This window comes from Salmo salar, chromosome ssa24 (assembly GCF_905237065.1).
Source record: "Salmo salar chromosome ssa24, Ssal_v3.1, whole genome shotgun sequence".
In the NCBI taxonomy this organism is placed as follows: Eukaryota; Metazoa; Chordata; class Actinopteri; order Salmoniformes; family Salmonidae; genus Salmo; species Salmo salar.
The window spans coordinates 39,612,703-39,632,824 of record NC_059465.1 but is presented as its reverse complement, the minus strand read 5'-3'; the positions used below and the strand labels follow the sequence as shown (position 1 = coordinate 39,632,824).

At 42.6% G+C, this 20,122-nt stretch overlaps 1 protein-coding gene across 1 annotated transcript; it reads right to left on the bottom strand.

The window, feature by feature from the left end:
• Positions 1-5,231: 5,231 nt before the first annotated feature.
• LOC106585907 (zinc finger protein 771) lies at positions 5,232-7,111 on the bottom strand. The gene is made up of 2 exons (XM_014172645.2): positions 6,798-7,111; positions 5,232-6,563 (listed from the first exon to the last, which is right to left on the bottom strand). Exons 1-2 carry the CDS (start codon positions 7,009-7,011, stop codon positions 5,257-5,259), a joined length of 1,521 nt encoding a protein of 506 aa, XP_014028120.1. The 5' UTR covers positions 7,012-7,111; the 3' UTR covers positions 5,232-5,256.
• Positions 7,112-20,122: the final 13,011 nt, after the last annotated feature.

Genomic DNA, 20,122 nt, shown 5'->3' with positions numbered 1-20,122 from the left:
ACTGCCCTTAACCAACACAAAAACAACCTGTGGCGTTCTGCATTAGCATCGAACAGCCCCCCGTGATATGCAACTTTTCAGGGAAGTTAGAAACCAATACCACAGGCAGTTAGAAAAGCCAGGGCTAGCTTTTTCAAGCAGAAATTTGCTTCCTGCAACACAAACTCAAAAAAGTTCTGGGACACTGTAATGTCCATGGAGAATAAGAACACCTCCTCCCAGCTGCCCACTGCACTGAGGATAGGAAACTCTGTCACCACCGATAAATCCACTATCATTGAGAATTTCAATAAGCATTTTTCTACGGCTGGCCTTGCTTTCCACCTGGCTACCCCTACCGCGGTCAACAGCACTGCACCCCCCACAGCTACTCGCCCAAGCCTTCCCCATTTCTCCTTCTCCCAAATCTAGTCAGCTGATGTTATGAAAGTGCTGCAAAATCTGGACCCCTACAAATCAGCCGGGCTAGTCAATCTGGACCCTTTCTTTCTAAAATGATCTGCCAAAATTGTTGCAACCCCTATTACTAGCCTGTTCAACCTCTCTTTCGTGTCGTCTGAGATTCCCAAAGATTGGAAAGCAGCTGCGGTCATCCCCCTCTTCAAAGGGGGGGACACTCTTGAACCAAACTGCTACAGACCTATATCTATCCTACCCTGCCTTTCTAAGGTCTTCGAAAACCAAGTCAACAAACAGATTACCGACCATTTCGAATCCCACTGCACCTTCTCCGCTATGCAGTCTGGTTTCAGAGCTGGTCATGGGTGCACCTCAGCCACGCTCAAGGTCCTAAACGATATCGTAACCGCCATCGATAAGAAACAATACTGTGCTGCCGTATTCATTGACCTGGCCAAGGCTTTTGACTCTGTCAATCACCACATCCTCATCGGCAGACTCAATAGCCTTGGTTTCTCAAATGATTGCCTCGCCTGGTTCACCAACTACTTCTATGATAGAGTTCAATGTGTCAAATCGGATGGCCTGTTGTCTGAGTGTCTGGCAGTCTCTATGGGGGTGCCACAGGGTTCAATTCTTGGGCCAACTCTTTTCTCTGTATACATCAATGATGTCGCTCTTGCTGCTGGTGAGTCTCTGATCCACCTCTACGCAGACGACACCATTCTGTATACTTCTGGCCCTTCTTTGGACACTGTTAACAACCCTCCAGAGGAGCTTCAATGCCATACAACTCTCCTTCCGTGGCCTCCAACTGCTCTTAAATACAAGTAAAACTAAATGCATGCTCTTCAACCGATTGCTGCCTGCCTGTCCAGCATCACTACTCTGGACGGTTCTGACTTAGAATATGTGGACAACTACAAATACCTAGGTGTCTGGTTAGACTGTAAACTCTCCTTCCAGACTCACATCAAACATCTCCAATCCAAAGTTAAATCTAGAATTGGCTTCCTATTTCGCAACAAAGCATCCTTCACTCATGCTGCCAAACATACCCTCGTAAAACTTACCATCCTACCGATCCTCGACTTCGGCGATGTCATTTACAAAATAGCCTCCAATACCCTTCTCAATAAACTGGATGCAGTCTATCACAGTGCCATCCGTTTTGTCACCAAAGCCCCATATACTACCCACCACTGCGACCTGTACGCTCTCTTTGGCTGGCCTTCGCTTCATAATCGTCGCCAAACACATTGGCTCCAGGTCATCTACAAGATCTCTGAAACTGGAAACACTTGTCTCCCTCACTAGCTTTAAGCACCAGCTGTCAGAGCAGCTCACAGATCACTGCACCTGTACATAGCCCATCTATAATTTAGCCCAAACTACTACCTCTTCCCTACTGTATTTATTTATTTTATTTATTTTGCTCCTTTGCACCATATTATTTATATTTTAACTTTGAACTTTCTTCAAATAACAAATCTACCATTCCAGTGTTTTACTTGCTGTACTGTATTTACTCTGCCACCATGGCCTTTTTTACCTTTACCTCCCTTATCTCACATCATTTGCTCACATTGTATATAGTCTTGTTTTTCTACTGTATCATTGATTGTATGTTGTTTTACTCCATGTGTAACTCTGTGTTTTTGTATGTTGTCGAACTGCTTTGCTTTATCTTGGCCAGGTCGCAATTGTAAATGAGAACTTGTTCTCAACTTGCCTACCTGGTTAAATAAAGGTGAAATAAAAATAAAAATAAATAAATAAAAAGAAACGTCATTGAAACCAGGTGATGTCATAGCATGTGTGGGTGGTGGAACTGAAAGGTTGGATAAGGTATAATGAGCAGGGCTAGATGCTCTACAGTGAAATAAGCCAATAAACACTAACCAGAACAGCAATGGACAAGGCATATTGACATTAAGGAGAGGCATGCTTAGCCGAGTGATCATAAGGGTCCAGTGAGATTCAGACAGCTAGCCGGGCCATAGGTAGCAAGCAGGCAGAAGATGGAGGGAGGTCTGTTTTTAGCCACCTCGTCCGTTTCCGTCGGTAGATTAGTGGGGTTCCGTGTGGTAGAGGGGACCAATCCAATAGTTATAGTTATAGTGGCCCTAGAAAATTGTCCGATAGACCTATTCAGATAGCAGCCGATAAGACAGCTAACGATTAGCGGGCCGCAGATGGGCGTTCAGGTTACGTCGCGACGGAGGGGCCAGTTGGATAACTCCCTAGGGCAGATAACGTCGGTAGTCCAGTCGTGAAGGCCCGGTGGGGCTCCGCATCGGCAGTAAAATGGGTCCGGATAGGTGATTGTAGGAGTGGCTGATGGAACTCTTCAGCTGGCTAGCTCCGGAATAATTGATGTTTGCTCTGGGACCGACGTTAGCCAATAGTCACTCGGATAGTAGCTAGCTAGCTGCAAGATCCAGGTGTAAATGTCCAGAGCTTGCGATAGAAATCCGGGGATATGGAGAGAAAAATAGGTTCGGTATGCTCTGGTCTGAGTCGCGTTGTACAAAACTGGTGATAGATATTTGAGCTAAGGGGTAGCTGATGACCGCCAACCGTGGTTAGCTGATAATGCTAGCTTCTGTTGTGGATTTCAGATTTGAGGTGAATAATACGTTGTTTTTTTTTATTGGTGAGGCGGGTTGCAGGAGAGTGCTTTGAAGTTGAGTTTTTAGAAAAAAATATATATAAAAAGATATGCGAAGAAAATAAGTAAAATATATATATATACACGGGACACGACAAGACGAGGACAAAGGACGTCTGACTGCTATGCCATCTTGGTAATAATAGTATCTGGAGCATCAGCATTTAATGGTTCCATTACAGGCTCAAAATGGCCAGAAACAAAGACCTTTCTTCTGAAACTCATCAGTCTATTCTTATTCTGAGAAATGAAGGCTATTCCATGCGAGAAATTGCCAAGAAACTGAACATCTCATACAACGCTGTGTACTACTCCCTTCACAGAACAGCGCAAACTGCCTCTAACCAGAATAGAAAGAGGAGTGGGAGGCCCCGGTGCACAACTGAGCAAGAGGACAAGTACATTAGAATCTAGTTTGAGAAACAGACGCCTCAGAAGTCCTCAAATGGCAGCTTCATTAAAATAGTACCCGCAAAACACCAGTCTCAACGTCAACAGTGAAGAGGCGACTCCAGGATGCTGGACTTCTAGGCAGAGTTGCAAAGAAGAAGCCATATCTCAGACTGGCCAATAAAAATAAAATATTAAGATGGGCAAAAGGACAATGACCCAAAGCTCAGCTCCAAACTAGGCAATAACTATTTATGGAAGTAGCAGTCAGCTGGTATTCTGTCTATAATGGAGTGGCCAGCACAGTCACCAGATCGCAACCCTATTGAGCTGTTGTGGGAGCAGCTTGACTGTATGGTACATAAGAAGTGCCCATCAAGCCAATCCAACTTGTGGGAGGTGCTTCAGGAAGCATGGGTTGAAATCTTTTCAGATTACCTCAACAAATTGACAACTAGAATGCCAAAGGTCTGCAAGGCTATAATTGCCCCCACCAAATGTTTTTCCAACCAAAATGGGGATAGGGAAATGTAACCCTCTTACATTCATAGACAGCACTCTAAATACAAAGACTGACAGCCCTAACATCCACATGATAGTTTAACATTTTGAAGATATTGTTTGTTTACATTCTAGTTGTTAGTAAACAACACAGTAATATATTATTTTCTGAGTTTCAATTGTGCATTACAAAGTTACATATTTGTCAGAAATCAATGGGTAGGCTGTATTAATTAAAATACCATTGAACAGATTCCAAGATTGCAGGCTGTTCTTTTAACCAAGAGCAGTGACCACCTACCTGATGGGTATGTCCTCTTGATAGTTGTCTCTTCTATCTTCGAACAAACACATTTTACACAAAGGGCATTGTTACGTGTTCTCAGACATTAACATTAGCAGACAGTCTTATCCAGAGTGCATTCGACTTAAAGCTAAAGTCCTTAGTTGCTACATCCATTTTTGGATTTATAAATTATTTAGAAATACCCATTGATTCTTGAAGAATATAACTATAAATACCTCATAAGGCTCCCGAGTGGTGCAGCGGTCTAAGGCACTGCATCTCAGTGCTAGAGGCGTCAGTCCAGACCCTGGTTCGATCCCGGCCTGTATCACAACCGGACGTGATCGGGAGTCCCATAGGGTGGCGCACAATTGGCCTAGCGTCGTCCGGGTTAATAGAGGGTTTGGCCGTCATTGTAAAATAAGATTTTTTCTTAACTGACTTGCCTAGTTAAATAAAGGTTAAATAAAACATTATTTAAAAAATTGGCTTAGTTCAACTGTCATACCACTTCAGAACCCAAAATATAAGCTTGTTTTACTCCAATGTTTGTAAACAACTTAAATATGAACACTGCATAGACTCAAAACATCCTTAAATATTAACACTGCATAGACTCAAATCATGGTTAAATATGAACACTGCATAGACTCAAAACATCCTTAAATATTAACACTGCATAGACTCAAAACATCCTTAAATATTAACACTGCATAGACTCAAATCATGGTTAAATATGAACACTGCATAGCTCGGTCTATGAATCTGACTGGTTACATTTCTCCAGGCCCTTCCCTTGTTTACCAAAACAGTGGTAGGGTGAGGCTTTGTTATTGTTTCAACTGCTGATTATAGCTTTAAGACAGCTCAGTGAGACAACCACATATCAGTCTTAGTAAGTACATTTTACCTCAAAGTAGTCAGCAAGGTCAGTGCTAGAAAAGACAAGTGCAAATGTTTTTGTTATTGTTTTTATTTGGGGGGGGGCTGTGGGATTTAATCAAGATACTTAGTGAAGAAGTAGGTTTTCAGTCATTTTCATTTGGGGGAAGCTTGTTCCACCATTTGGGTGCCAGGGAAGAGAAGAGCTTTGACTGGTATGAGCGGGAGCCAGCCCCTCATAGGGATGGGGGGGCCAAGAGACCAGAGGTGGCAGAATGGAGTGCTCGGATTGGGGTGTAGGGTTTGAGCACAGCCTGAAGGTAGGGAGGGGCAGTTCCCCTTGCTGCTCCGTAGGCAAGCACCAGGGTCTTGAAGAGGAGGTACGCGTCGACTGGGAACCAGGGGAGAGTGCGTTATTGTGAATATTCCCTCTGTGAGTTTGTAGATGTCTTTTCAGACTTGATGCTAATTTCAAGTGAGTTCCACACAGATGACATTGAACTCCCTCCCCTGTGTGAGTCCTCATATGCACTGTCAGGTTTCCCTTCAGACCGAAGCATCTGCCACATTTGTTGCAGCGGTGTGGTTTCTCCTCTGTGTGAGTCATCATATGCTTTGTCAGGGTTCCCTTCTCAACGAAGCATCTGCCACATTCTTTGCACCGAAATGGTTTCTCCCCAGTGTGAGTTCTCGTGTGCTTTATCAAGTCTGACTCACGGTAGAAGGCTTTGTCACATTCTTTGCATGGATGCGATTTCTCCCCAGTGTGAATTCGCCGATGCAGTTTCAGACTTGCTTTTGTCGTCACACATTTTCCACAAAAATCACATTTAAAAACTAGCCCTTTATGAGTATCCATGTGATTTCTCAGGCTTTTCTTGTGAAAAAAACGCTTGCCACATTCGGTGCAGCCATGTTGTCTCTCCTCCATGTGAATCTTCATGTGCCTCCTCAGGGAGCAGTTCATGGCAAAACAGTGTCCACATGTGTCGCACATGTATGGTCTGTCTTTACTGTGCCGGCTTTGCCGATGCCTTTTCAGACTACGTTCATTCGCCAAGCATTTCCCGCACACGTCACATATCAGATCAGGCAACTCACTGGTTTCTTTTCTTGGCCGTCCTCTTCCTCGCTTTGTTTTAGGAGGCTTTAACCCTGACAGTGATATTCTCTTCTCCACTCCATCCATTTCTCCTTTATGACTTCCACTGTTGTCACTGTCTGCATTTACTTCAGAGGGGGGCTCATAATCGCTGGTTGATTCGGACTCACCGTAGCTCTCGCCATCAGACTCTGTTTGGTTCTCTTGAGTTATGATGTTGAAAGAGTCCCATATAGACTCTTCTGCATCAGACTCCACTGGACCCAGACCAGGGCTCCATTCCTGCTGCTCTGGGTTAATCTCCTCTTCAGTGAGACTGAGCTGCTGGAGGACTGGAGGGAACAAGAAAGGATGACATTTGATTAAACCATAAACACTGAAGAGACAAGAAATAGGTCTAGTGACTTCCATTTCTGCTTTACTTCCGGTGTCCAGTACCACTGTTTTGAAAAGGCTTCAAAATATCATGAAATTCATGAATAACGCGGTCATTTAAGATGTATATCTAAAATGTAAATGACGACAATTAGGCTACATTGTATAATGAATGACAAATAGACACAAACCTGCTAATCTATGCAACTTTATCTCTGGTTTAAAAACCAAATCCAGCAGTTTTCGTAGACGTGAATTCGCCCGTTTCAAACGAGAGATTTCTTCTAGGTACTCTGCCATCGTTTTTTGGACTGCCACGGATATCTCCAATGGAACTGAGGTCAATTTTTCTTTGAGAAGCACATTAAGCAGCTGTAGTTTAGACATTTTGAGGGTGAAATGCATTGAAGGTGGAATAAGTTATAAATACTGGCGATACCGTTGTGAAGACTGATGAATCCAGATTGGATCAGCGTCTCGTCAGTAACACTTAAAAAGTACTTCCGGGTAACGGAATTTGGAAAATAGAGAAGTATCAATAACCTGTATTTATTCATGATATGAACAATAATTGTCTAAACATTAAAGGAAAAATCCACTCATTCCTATACTTTACAGTGTTACATAACACTAATATGTGAGAACAATATTTTTTGTGAACACATTTTTAATTTTGTCGTTATAATAAGGTTGGTAGCAACATGTGAAAATAGTTGCTGAAATATCTTGTAGCTGAAGTGTCGACAACAAAACCCATAATGCAATGTTCTCTCTATGGGCTGGTTGGCTTTTTAGGAGTCTACAATCTCATCACGTTCAACTTGCAGGTCGATGTGGCTCCAAGAGTGGAGTCTGACATTTGCGACGGCACTATGCAATGCACAAATATATGTTAGACCCTCTGTTAAGTTACACATTTCTAGAGGTAGGAATATCGCAAAAATATGATCAATGTGTCATTCGAGAGAAGACAACCTCCCGCGTTATGACATCGACCAGTATTGAAATCTGATGTGTTTGATAGACGTTTTCATATTCATTTCCAGTGTACTGAAGACATGACTCTGTCATTGTGCTGTAGAATTTGTGTATTTTGTCTCTTGTATAATACATTTTATAGATCGGTTTATAATGGATTAAGCGTACCTTTTCGTTAACTAATTGTGTTAGTTAACTTCCAACTCCCTCCAATCAGAGCAGAGCCCCACCTTTCTAGCTAGCTATAAAAACAAAAAACATGCCTGTTTTGCATGTTATTTTGGCGTTAATACGTGTCACATATCAGTTTGCAAAGAATGTAAAAAAAATATATATACAACAATTTAGTTAATAAAGCCGCATACAAACGAAGGTTTTTGCTTTCATGAGTAAGGCAGCTCCAAAATGCAGGTGTTTCAGCCTAGCTCAGTGCTTTCTGTGGTGGTGGGGCAGCCAGTGGAAATAAGGAGTGTAAGCGTTGGTAATGTTCTCTTGTTGCGTGGGGACACGACGTCACCACCAAATCTAAGGGTAGAGCTTGAAAATCAAATCAAATTTTATTAGTCACATACACATGGTTAGCAGATGTTAATGCGAGTGTAGCGAAATACTTGTGCTTCTAGTTCCAACAGTGCAGTAATCTAACAATTCCTCAACAACTACCTAATACACACAAATCTAAAGCGGTGAATGAGAATATGTACATAAAAGGATGAGCGATGGCCGAGCGGCATAGACAAGGTGCAGTAGATGGTATAAAATACGGTATATACATGTGATATGAGTAATGTAAGATATGTAAACATTAAAGTGGAATTATTGAAAATGTCCTTGTTTAAAGTGACTAGTGATCCATTTATTAAACTGTCCAGTGATTGGGTCTCAATGTAGGCAGCAGCCTCTCTGGGTTAGTGATTGCTGTTTAGCAGTTTGATGGCCTTGAGATGGAAGCTGTTTTTCAATCTCTCGGTCTCAGCTTTGATACACCTGTACTGACCTCGCCTTCTGGATGATAGCGGTGTGAAAAGGCAGTGGCTCGGTTGATTGTTGTCCTTGATGATGTTTTTGGCCTTCTTGTGACATCAAGTGCTGTAGGTGTCATGGAGGGCAGGTAGTTTGCCCCCGGTGATGCGTTGTGCAGACCGCACCACCCTCTGGAGAGCCTTGCGGTTGAAGTTGCGGGCGGTGCAAATAAAACGTAACTGAGCTAAATCACTACCACCCTGTAGCACTCACTTCCGTCATCATGAAGTGCTTTAAGAGACTAGTCAAGGACCGTATCACCTCCACCCTACCTGACACCCTAGACCCACTCCAATTTGCTTACCGCCACAATAGGTCCACAGACGACGCAATCGCCATCACACTGCACACTGCCCTGACCCATCTGGACAAGAGGAATACCTATGTAAGAATGCTGTTCATCGATTACAGCTCAGCATTTAACAACATAGTACCCTCCAAACTCGTCATTAAGCTCAAGACCCTGGGTCTCGACCCCGCCCTGTGCAACTGGGTCCTGGACTTCCTGACGGGCCGCCCCCCAGGTGGTGAGGGTAAGTAACAACATCTCCACCCCGCTGATCCTCAACACTGGGTCCCCACAAGGGTGCGTTCTCAGCCCTCTACTGTACTCCCTGTTCACCCATGACTGCATGGCCATGCACGCCTCCAACTCAATCATCAAGTTTGCAGACGACACTACTGTGGTAGGCTTGATTACCAACAACGACGAGACGGCCTACAGGGAGGAGGTGAGGGCCCTCGGAGTGTGGTGTCAGGAAAATAACCTCGCACTCAATGTCAACAAAACAAAGGAGATGAGGGAGCAGCCCCCTATCTACATTGACAGGACAGTAGTGGAGAGGGTGGAGAGTTTTAAGTTCCTCGGCGTACACATCACGGACAAACTGAAATGGTCCACCCACACAGACAGCGTGGTGAAGAAGGCGCAGCAGCGCCTCTTCAACCTCAGGAGGCTGAAGAAATTCGGCTTGTCACCAAAAACACTCACAAACTTTTACAGATGCACAATCGAGAGTATCCTGTCGGGCTGTATCACCGCCTGGTACGGCAGCTGGTCCGCCCATAACCGGAAGGCTCTCTAGAGGGTAGTGAGGTCTGCACAATGCATCACCGGGTGCAAACTACCTGCCCTCCAGGACATAACTTTACAGTGGGTCCTCCAATTTTGGGGGGGGATCTAAAGCTAATATCCTGCATTTCTACACTAATATGTAATATATACTGCTCAAAAAAATAAAGGGAACACTTAAACAACACATCCTAGATCTGAATGAAATAAATAATCTTATTAAATACTTTTTTCTTTACATAGTTGAATGTGCTGACAACAAAATCACACAAAAATAATCAATGGAAATCCAATTTATCAACCCATGGAGGTCTGGATTTGGAGTCACACTCAAAATTAAAGTGGAAAACCACACTACAGGCTGATCCAAATTTGATGTAATGTCCTTAAAACAAGTCAAAATGAGGCTCAGTAGTGTGTGTGGCCTCCACGTGCCGGTATGACCTCCCTACAACGCCTGGGCATGCTCCTGATGAGGTGGCGGATGGTCTCCTGAGGGATCTCCTCCCAGACCTGGACTAAAGCATCCGCCAACTCCTGGACAGTCTGTGGTGCAACGTGGCATTGGTGGATGGAGTGAGACATGATGTCCCAGATGTGCTCAATTGGATTCAGGTCTGGGGAACGGGCGGGCCAGTCCATAGCATCAATGCCTTCCTCTTGCAGGAACTGCTGACACACTCCAGCCACATGAGGTCTAGAATTGTCTTGCATTAGGAGGAACCCAAGGCCAACCGCACCAGCATATGGTCTCACAAGGGGTCTGAGGATCTCATCTCGGTACCTAATGGCAGTCAGGCTACCTCTGGCGAGCACATGGAGGGCTGTGCGGCCCCCAAAGAAATGCCACCCCACACCATGACTGACCCACCGCCAAACCGGTCATGCTGGAGGATGTTGCAGGCAGCAGAACGTTCTCCACGGCGTCTCCAGACTCTGTCACGTCTGTCACGTGCTCAGTGTGAACCTGCTTTCATCTGTGAAGAGCACAGGGCGCCAGTGGCGAATTTGCCAATCTTGGTGTTCTCTGGCAAATGCCAAATGTCCTGCACGGTGTTGGGCTGTAAGCACAACCCCCACCTGTGGACGTCGGGCCCTCATACCACCCTCATGGAGTCTGTTTCTGACCGTTTGAGCAGACACATGCACATTTGTGGCCTGCTGGAGGTCATTTTGCAGGGCTCTGGCAGTGCTCCTCCTGCTCCTCATTGCACAATGGCGGAGGTAGCGGTCCTGCTGCTGTGTTGTTGCCCTCCTACGGCCTCCTCCACGTCTCCTGATGTACTGACCAGTCTCCTGGTAGCGCCTCCATGCTCTGGACACTAAACTGACAGACACAGCAAACCTTCTTGCCACAGCTCGCATTGATGTGCCATCCTGGATGAGCTGCACTACCTGAGCCACTTGTGTGGGTTGTAGACTCCTTCTCATGCTACCACTAGAGTGAAAGCACCGCCAGCATTCAAAAGTGACCAAAACATCAGCCAGGAAGCATAGGAACTGAGAAGTGGTCTGTGGTCCCCACCTGCAGAACCACTCCTTATTGGGGGTGTCTTGCTAATTGCCTATAATTTCCACCTGTTGTCTATTCCATTTGCACAACAGCATGTGAAATTTATTGTCAATCAGTGTTGCTTCCTAAGTGGACAGTTTGATTTCACAGAAGTGTGATTGACTTGGAGTTACATTGTGTTGTTTAAGTGTTCCCTTTATTTTTTTGAGCAGTGTATATGTAATACTAATATATTATTTCTAATATGACCCATTTAGAAGTCTCTATTTAGAACAAGAAAAAAGTAAGAAAAAAGGCCCACAGTCAGCAAGCTAGGTAAGAGATCATTATTAAATATGTTTAAGTGATTGAATTCAATAATCCTTGCCAAACTGAGCAATCGGTCAAGAAGGGCCTTGGTCAGGGAGGTGACCAAGGACCTGATGGTCACTTTGACAGAGCTCCAGAGTTCCTCTGTGAAGATGGGAGAATCTTCCAGAAGGGCAACCATCTCTGCAACACTCCACCAATCAGGCCTTTATGGTAGAGTGGCAAGATGGAAGCCACTCCTCAGTAAAATTTACATGACAGCCCGTTTGCGGTTTGCCAAAAGGCATGGAAAGGACTCTCAGACCATGAGAAACAAGATTATCTGGTCTAATGAATCCAAGATTGAACTTGCCCTGAATGCCAAGCGTCGTCTGGAGGAAACCAGTCACCGCTCATCGCCTGGCCAATACCATCACTACGGTGAAGCATGGTGGTGGCAGCATCATGCTGTGAGGATGTTTTTCAGCGGCAGGGACTGGGGGACTAGTCAGGATCGAGGGAAAGATGAACAGAGCAAAGTACAGACATATCCTTGATGAAAACCTGCTCCAGAGCGCTCAGGACCTCAGACTGGGGCAAAGCTTTACCTTCCAACAGGACAATAACCCTAAGCACATAGCCAAGACAATGCAGAAGGGCTTCGGGACAAGTCTCTGAAGGTCCTTGAGTGGCCCAGCCAAAGGCCAGACTTGAACCCGATTGAACATCTCTGGAAAGACCTGAAAATAGCTGTGCAGCCACGCCCCCCCACCCAAACTGATAGAGCTTGAGAGGATCTGCATAGAAGAATGGGAGAAACTCCCCAAATACAGGTGTGCCAAGCTTGTAGCGTCATACCCAAGAAGACTCGAGGCTGTAATTGCTGCTAAAGGTGCTTCAACAAAGTTCTGAGTAAAGGGTCTGAATTCTTATGTCAATGTGGTATTTCATTTTCAATACATTTGCAACAATTTTTACACCTGTTTTTGCTTTGTCATTATGGGGTATTGTGTGTAGATTGATGAGGAAAAATGATTTAATACATTTTAGAATAAGGCTGTAACAAAACATGGAAAAAGTGAAGGGGTGTGAATACTTTCCGAATACACTGTATTTCATAGCATAAGCCTAATAGTACTGTAGAGCTCTTTTAACTTGATAACAGTCCCCAGTATCAACATTTCCAAGCAAACAAAAACAGGGTGAAGGGAGAATCTGTAGACATGCTGAGATAAAAGATCATACTCTTTGCCAGAATTCAGCCAGCCTTCACAAATGTAGGCAATATGTCCCCTTTTGTGTTTTACACCTCCAGCAGCAGAATTAAATGATATTCAGTTTCACTGGCATATAGTACATTCTATGGGTGGTCTTAAACTGCAGTAATTTATGTGAGATTATATGAACTTGACTGGACATTCTAACATATCTGTATCCATTCTTCATCATCTTCCAGGTCTTTTTGATACAGTTTGGAAATCAACTTTGGAGGTTTGTCAGACTGCCTTAAAATAGTTGCAAACATTGGTGCGCTCGCTAGATAGCTAACTTAAGACAACTTTCGGCTAGCTCTTGCTAATGGTACAGTGGTACATCATTAAATGTACTTCTGTTGAAATGGGACAAAACAAAGGCTACAAAACATTTTCATATACACAACATCTGTTTGGTACTACTACCTGACAGATAGCTAGCTAGAGCTGAACTGGGTGTGGTAGCTACTAGCTAGCTAACTACCTGCTAGTAGTTAATTCACTTCAGTTGAGAGGGGATGAAACATTAACTAACATAACATGTCAGTTACACTACTAGCTCAGCACTGTGAATATTTTTTTATTTTTCTGTCAAACAGCTGTTACCTTGTCAGCTAGATCAGTCAACTAAAGAGTAGCCAGTTTCTGCTCTGCTTTCTTTTACAACTCATAGTAAATGTGCAACACAGACAGCAGCTGCCTCTAACCTCTGCTGTGCTGGTCCTAAACTCCAGCCTTTCAGCCTCTTTGCCTTCACACAGCCTGTCTGCATGCTCTGTGGTGTCCGTGTAGTTGCAGTCCTTAATCCAGCCAGCTGAAACTGGAAAACAGCCTACCCAACTGTTCTGAGGCATCCACATGGTCCTAAAGCACACAGGCGCTGCGTTTTGTATCACAGTGCAATGATAAAATTGGGGGGGGGGGACAAAAATGCTATTTCAGAATGTGGGGGGGTCATGTCCCCCCCGCCCCCAGTGAAAGTTGCGACCCTGTGTGCGAATATCAGTTATTTTTAAGTCTTGGTTCCAATAGTTTATATTTTTTTCTAAGAGATTGTCAGTTGGATAGACAAGGTTTTGTGTATCTTAACAATCATATGAATATCCTTTTATGACTCAAATAGGATTACCTCAAGATTGCTCTGATGTCCAAAAGATTTAAAATCAAGATTTCGTGATATGAACATTTTTAATTGCATGTATTTGAAAATACCTGCATTGGTTTGTCCAAAATTGCTTTTAATTCTGTCATGGAAATTAATGTATTTCATATTAACAAGTAATTTACGGTTTCTTTGCCTTTAGTTTTTCATGTGTGCCAATTTATTTGTTCATTCTGAAAATCTATCCATGGATTGTTCCATAGGGTTGTGTTTTAGGGAGTGATATTGGTTCTTGTAGAATCCGTTTCATTTTATTCCATATTGTTATAGTGTTCTTAACTATGAATTTATTAATGTTCTTAGCTTTATCCTTTCAAATAAACATGTGAAAAGATTTTTAGGGGTGAGCATGTACATCTTCAATAATTACTCATTGTTGTCACGTCCTGACCAGTAAAGGGGTTATTTGTTATTGTAGTTTGGTCAGGACGTGGCAGGGGGTGTTTGTTTTATGTGGTTCGGGGTTTGTTGGGCTATGTGTTTATATAGAGGGGTGTTTGTTTAGAGTGTTCCGGTTTTTTTGTTAATGTTCTATGTTCGTATATTTCTATGTGCTAGTCTAGTCTTTCTATTTCTATGTTTAGGGTTTTTGATTGACCTTCAATTGGAGGCAGCTGTTCCTCGTTGCCTCTGATTGAAGGTCCTATGTATAGGGATGTTTTGCTATTGCGGTTTGTGGGTAGTTGTTTCCTGTTTTGTGTCTGTGCACCTGACAGGACTGTTGTATGTCGTTTGTTGTTTTTGTATACGTGATTTGTTTGTTTTTCCTTCTTTTAAACTTAATGAAGAAGATGAGTATACACGTTCCCGCTGCACCTTGGTCCAATCCTTACGACGCCCGTTACAATTGTTCCTCTTTAGTGCATTAAACTATATGTCTCAAGTAAAAGCCTTGGGTGGCGAGTTGATACAATTCCAAGTCTGGGAGGCTAAAAAGCTTTCCTTTTTATTCTATGAATTCTATGTGCCCATATAAAGTCTGTTATGGTCGAGAACGTCTTTGGTGGGGTAATTGGTATTATCAATGTGTATTTTTCACCATGTAAGTTACAATTCAACATTGGAAAATGTCCTTCTTGATCTGTGTGCTGCGATATTAAGGGAAATGTGTATTCTTATTCATCAAAACGCCTACACCTCTGCAGTTACAGTAGGTGGCAGCATAGGCCTCACCAACCCAGCTCCTCTTTAAATATTCCATTTCTCCTTTTTTTAAATGTAATTTTTGCAGGAAAGCCACATCTGCTGACAATCTCTTGAAGCTTTCAAGAAACTTGTGTTCTTTTTTTTTTTTTTGGGCATTCCATGTAAGGAGTTGAATTTTGTTGGTCTTTACTTGTATAGAATCAAAGTCAACCTTGTCTGTTTTGTTAATCATTGAAGAACCAGATAAAACATTTTAGCAGACATGTCATATGAGGACGGTGAACATTCCATGGAATGGGAGAATCATAGTATGAATACATAATTATAATATTCATTACCTATATAGAGCGTGTGAGCAAGCCAATATGTAATTCATAAGCCTACAATGTATTGCATTCTACCCCCAAGCTAATAGACTGCTGTAAAATTAATCAAATGGCCACCGGACTATTTACATTGAACCCCCAACCCCCACACACTTTTTTTTGTTTTTAAACTGCTGCTACTCGCTGTTTATTATCTATGCATAGTCATTTTACCCCTACCTACATGTACAAATGACCTCGCTTAACCTGTACCCACACATATTGACTCTATTGACCCCGCATATTGACCCGCATTCTTAACTCTATTTCTTGAACTGCATTGTTGGTTAAGGGCTTGTAAGTAAGCATTTCACGGTAAGGTTGTATTCCTGTTGTATTCGGCGCATGTGACAAATCAAATTTGATTAGATATATAGATTCTACAGACCCTACTGAGTAATTCTAACCCCACTGTTACATCGGCACATAGAATATATGTTTTTCTCTATAAACCAATATGACATTTTAAAGGCCTACAATACAGTGGTGTTCCATTGGGACCAATGGAATGGGTGGAGTAAAAAGTGTTGCTGGGTATTTAGACCACAGTCCCCCATGATATAACACCATATATAGATTCTAGTGCTAGATCAATAGGGTCTGTAGAATATTATGTTATTTACATTCATTTTCTTAAGCTCCAACCATTTCTCATGGAATATATGCTGTCACTGCAGCTTCAGAATGGGTGGAAGATTAATTGTCAATTTCATTGTTGTCGTGATCTCACAACAGGTAGTTTTATCTTTTTGTAAATATTATAAGCACATTGTGAATATGAAATACATGTTGTTTTAAATGTTATACTCTATCCATGGATTTGGAAGTTAGAGGTGCTCCTGAGTAGAATGTATCAGATCTCCTAAGCCTGTGTTAACCTCAGACCTTATTTTCGGCGTTTATCCCAAAACCCTATTCGTTCCCCATGAATTTTCCACATAGGAATGGCTGAACGAACCAGAGGTAACTCATTTCCAGGTTTTAGGACTACAAACTGGCGAGCTCTATTCTTGCTAGGTCTTGCTTATTCTTGCTGGCATAATGGAGGTCAGATTGGCACTACTGCTGCAAAGCCAGCAAAATAATTAGGGACTTCTGAGTCACAGATTTTTGGAATCCTTCAGAATAAGAGTCCTGTCTCATGTTTTTTTTTTTTGTGTGTGTATGTACCTGGGTCTATGATCTAGATCAGGGGGTATTCAACTCTTACCGTACGAGGTCCGGAGCGTGCTGATTTACTGTTCTAACCTGTCATTTATTGCACTCACCTGGTGTCCCAGGTCTAAATTAGAGGGGAACAATGAAAAAATGCAGTGGAACTGTCTTCGAGGTCCAGAGGTGAGTTTGAGGAACTTAAATATTTGTTCAAAACTGGATACTGTGGACTCTAATGAGTAGACTGAACCTTGGATTTATAGACCCACAATCAATATATTTTCCTGTAGTGCAATATTTGTATCACATTTATATTTGTATTTATTTATTAGAGATCCCCATTAGCTGCTGCCAAGGCAACGGGGAAAATCGGAGTGTGGTGGAGTGTGGTGTCAGGAAAATAACCTCATACTCAAAGCCAACAAAACAAAAGAGATGATCGTGGACTTCAAGAAACAGCAGAGGGAGCAGCCCCCTATCTACATTGACGGAACAGTAGTGGAGAGGGTGGAGAGTTTTAAGTTCCTCGGCGTACACATCATGGACAAACTGAAATGGTCCACCCACACAGACAGCGTGGTGAAGAAGGCGCAGCAGCGCCTCTTCAACCTCAGGAGGTTGAAGAAATTCGGCTTGTCACCAAAAACACTCACAAACTTTTACAGATGCACAATCAAGAGCATCCTGTCGGGCTGTATCACCGCCTGGTACGGCAGCTGCTCCGCCCACAACCGCAGGGCTCTCCTGAGGGTAGTGAGGTCTGCACAACGCATCACCGGGTGCAAACTACCTGCCCTCCAGGACACCCACACCACCCGATGTCACAGGAAGGCCAAAAAGATCATCAAGGACAGAAACCACCCGAGCCACTGCCTGTTCACCCCGCTATCATCCAGAAGGCGAGGTCAGTACAGGTACATCAAAGCTGGAACTGAGAGACCGAAAAACAGTTTCTATCTCAAGGCCATCAGACTGTTAAACAGCCATCACTAACATTGAGTGGCTGCTGCCAACATACTGACTCAGCTCAAGCCACTTTAATAATGGGAAAATTGATGTAATCAATTCATCACTTGCCACTTTATATTATGTATATTAGATAATGTTTACATAACCTACATTATTCATCTGATATAATGTACGCTATACCATCTACTGCATCTTGCCATCTTGATGCATCACTAGCCACTTTAAACAATGCCACTTTATATAATGTTTTCATAACCTACATTACTCACCTCATATGCATATGTATATACTGTACTCTATGCCATCCTGATGTAATGTGTACGAATATGAACATAAGCCACCTTAAACAATGCCGCTTTATATGTTTTCATACATTACTCTACTCATATGTATATACTGTACTCCATACCATCTATTACATCTTGCTTACGCTGTTCAGCCATCAGTCATTTATATATTTTTATGTAGATATTCGTATTCATTCCTTTACACTTGTGTGTACAAGGTAGTTGTTGTGGAATTGGTAGATTACTTGTTAGATACTACTGCATGGTCGGAACTAGAAGCACAAGCATTTCGCTACACTTGCATTAACACCTGCTAACCATGTATACAGTGCAAGTGTGACAAATAAATTTGATTTGATTTTGACCTACACTAGCCAAACCCAGATGACACTGGGCCAATTGTGCTCTGCCCTATGCAACTCCCAATCACGACCGGATGTGATGCAGTCTGGATTTGAACCAGCGACCACAGTGATTCCTCTTGCACTGAGATACAGTCGGGAGCCAAACAAATAAAATAAAATTGTATTTCCGACATCACAACTAGGAAATAGAGCTCTGACAAGCAAGTGAAGCGTTTAGTTTGTGTACACAGGAAGCGTAGTTCTGATATTTTGCCAAATTATAGTCAAAAGACCAGTTAGTAGCAAACAATCAAAATTGTGCCGCATTCAAATGCTAGTCGGAGCTATGAAACTCTGACATTTCGACTTGCTAACTCGATTTATAAAGATGATCCCGAGTTTACCACTTGGAAAGTATCAGAATCAACCAATATGAAGCTCTAAGCAAATAGCTTATTTTCATTTTTACTCGGAGGTTCCGAGTTTCCGGTAGCAAGTAAACATGGCATTGGACTGCCTGTGTAAACGAAGCGGAAGGTCTGAAGAATGCAAAAAATAACTTGCACTGTATTAATTTAACGAGAATTATCTCTGTAATTTGGTCTGATAAAGCAGTGAAAGCCCTAGTCGCGCGGGACTAGTATTACTGGAGAACGTTGGTTATGTAATTATTACTACATAATGCCCATTATTCCAAAATTAATATTGATATGTAATACCCCTCCCTGTCTGTTAGGTTTTGTACTCTTGTTTGTATATTCCAGTCGACGATTCTTTTTTTCTTTTTTTAAAAATTGCCTCCTGTAATAAGTAATAATAATAATTAAAAAAATGGACAGTTCTGACTGAAGCCTGGACGTTTTTATCTAGACATTAATATATTTCAACATGTCTAAATCATAACAGGCAACACTGATAACTCCAGTTTGGCTCCCAAGTTTCTAAACCACACCAAAGCATCCACGGTATAGTGTCGCCATAATATGTGGATTGAGGAAGTGTAATCATTAGGATAGTTTAGCGCTCTGCAGTACAGGACTTCCTAAATGGCCCCAGCCTGCAGATGTGAGCTAAACAGCGCACTTGCACTTGAGATGCATTTTTAGGCTGTGAATGAGAAAGTGCACTTGATACATAGGCTTTTCATATATTGGCTATGCGCAGCACTTCGTTTTAAGTAGCAAATGATTGAATCAGTTACTGTTTTCTTGCTGAAACCGCGAGAAACACATGAGAGAAATGTAAAGCTCAGACATTTCAGTCAAAACACATGGATGTCGATTTGCACGGGACAAGTATTATCTGAGGACCGAGGTGGAGTTAGTCGATAAACTGTTGTTTTTTCCGGCTGCAATTATTACTCTCCTGCTATGTAAAAATGACCGACATTACAGATAAGGACGACATTTAAATGACAGATGTGGTGATTTGTGCTCGTGCACATAATTCCATAACCTATATCCATCAGTAATAACCAATCCCGTGCGACTCGTGCTTTCCTTGACCTGCATGGCACAGCAGGGGTCCTTGAGAGGGAGCTGTGTTTCTTTTTACACTTCCTTACATAAAGCTCTCTGAATTCTTTCAAACATATACAAATATATTTGTACTTCTTTGCAAATATATTTATTGGCCACTGTGAAATACTACGGCAAAGGGAAATGATCTAACGTCAGCAAAGTGGATGGTCAATAACATTTTTCAATACAGGCGAGACCGGAAATGTTGTCCAGTTGTTGCCAATTTGACGTTTTCAGGCCCAGTTCCAATTCAGTCTCTAGTCTCTTATACTTCAATCCCTTTGATGCACTGGACATGAAAGCTCTTAATACATCAAATTAATTCGATGGCCTATCAAGATAATGTATGTATCCATCACCATATTGATCTTACCTTTCAAATAGCTTCAGATTTGCAAACAGCTAAGGAATAAAGCAGTAGGGAAGGGAGGCTCGTTACCG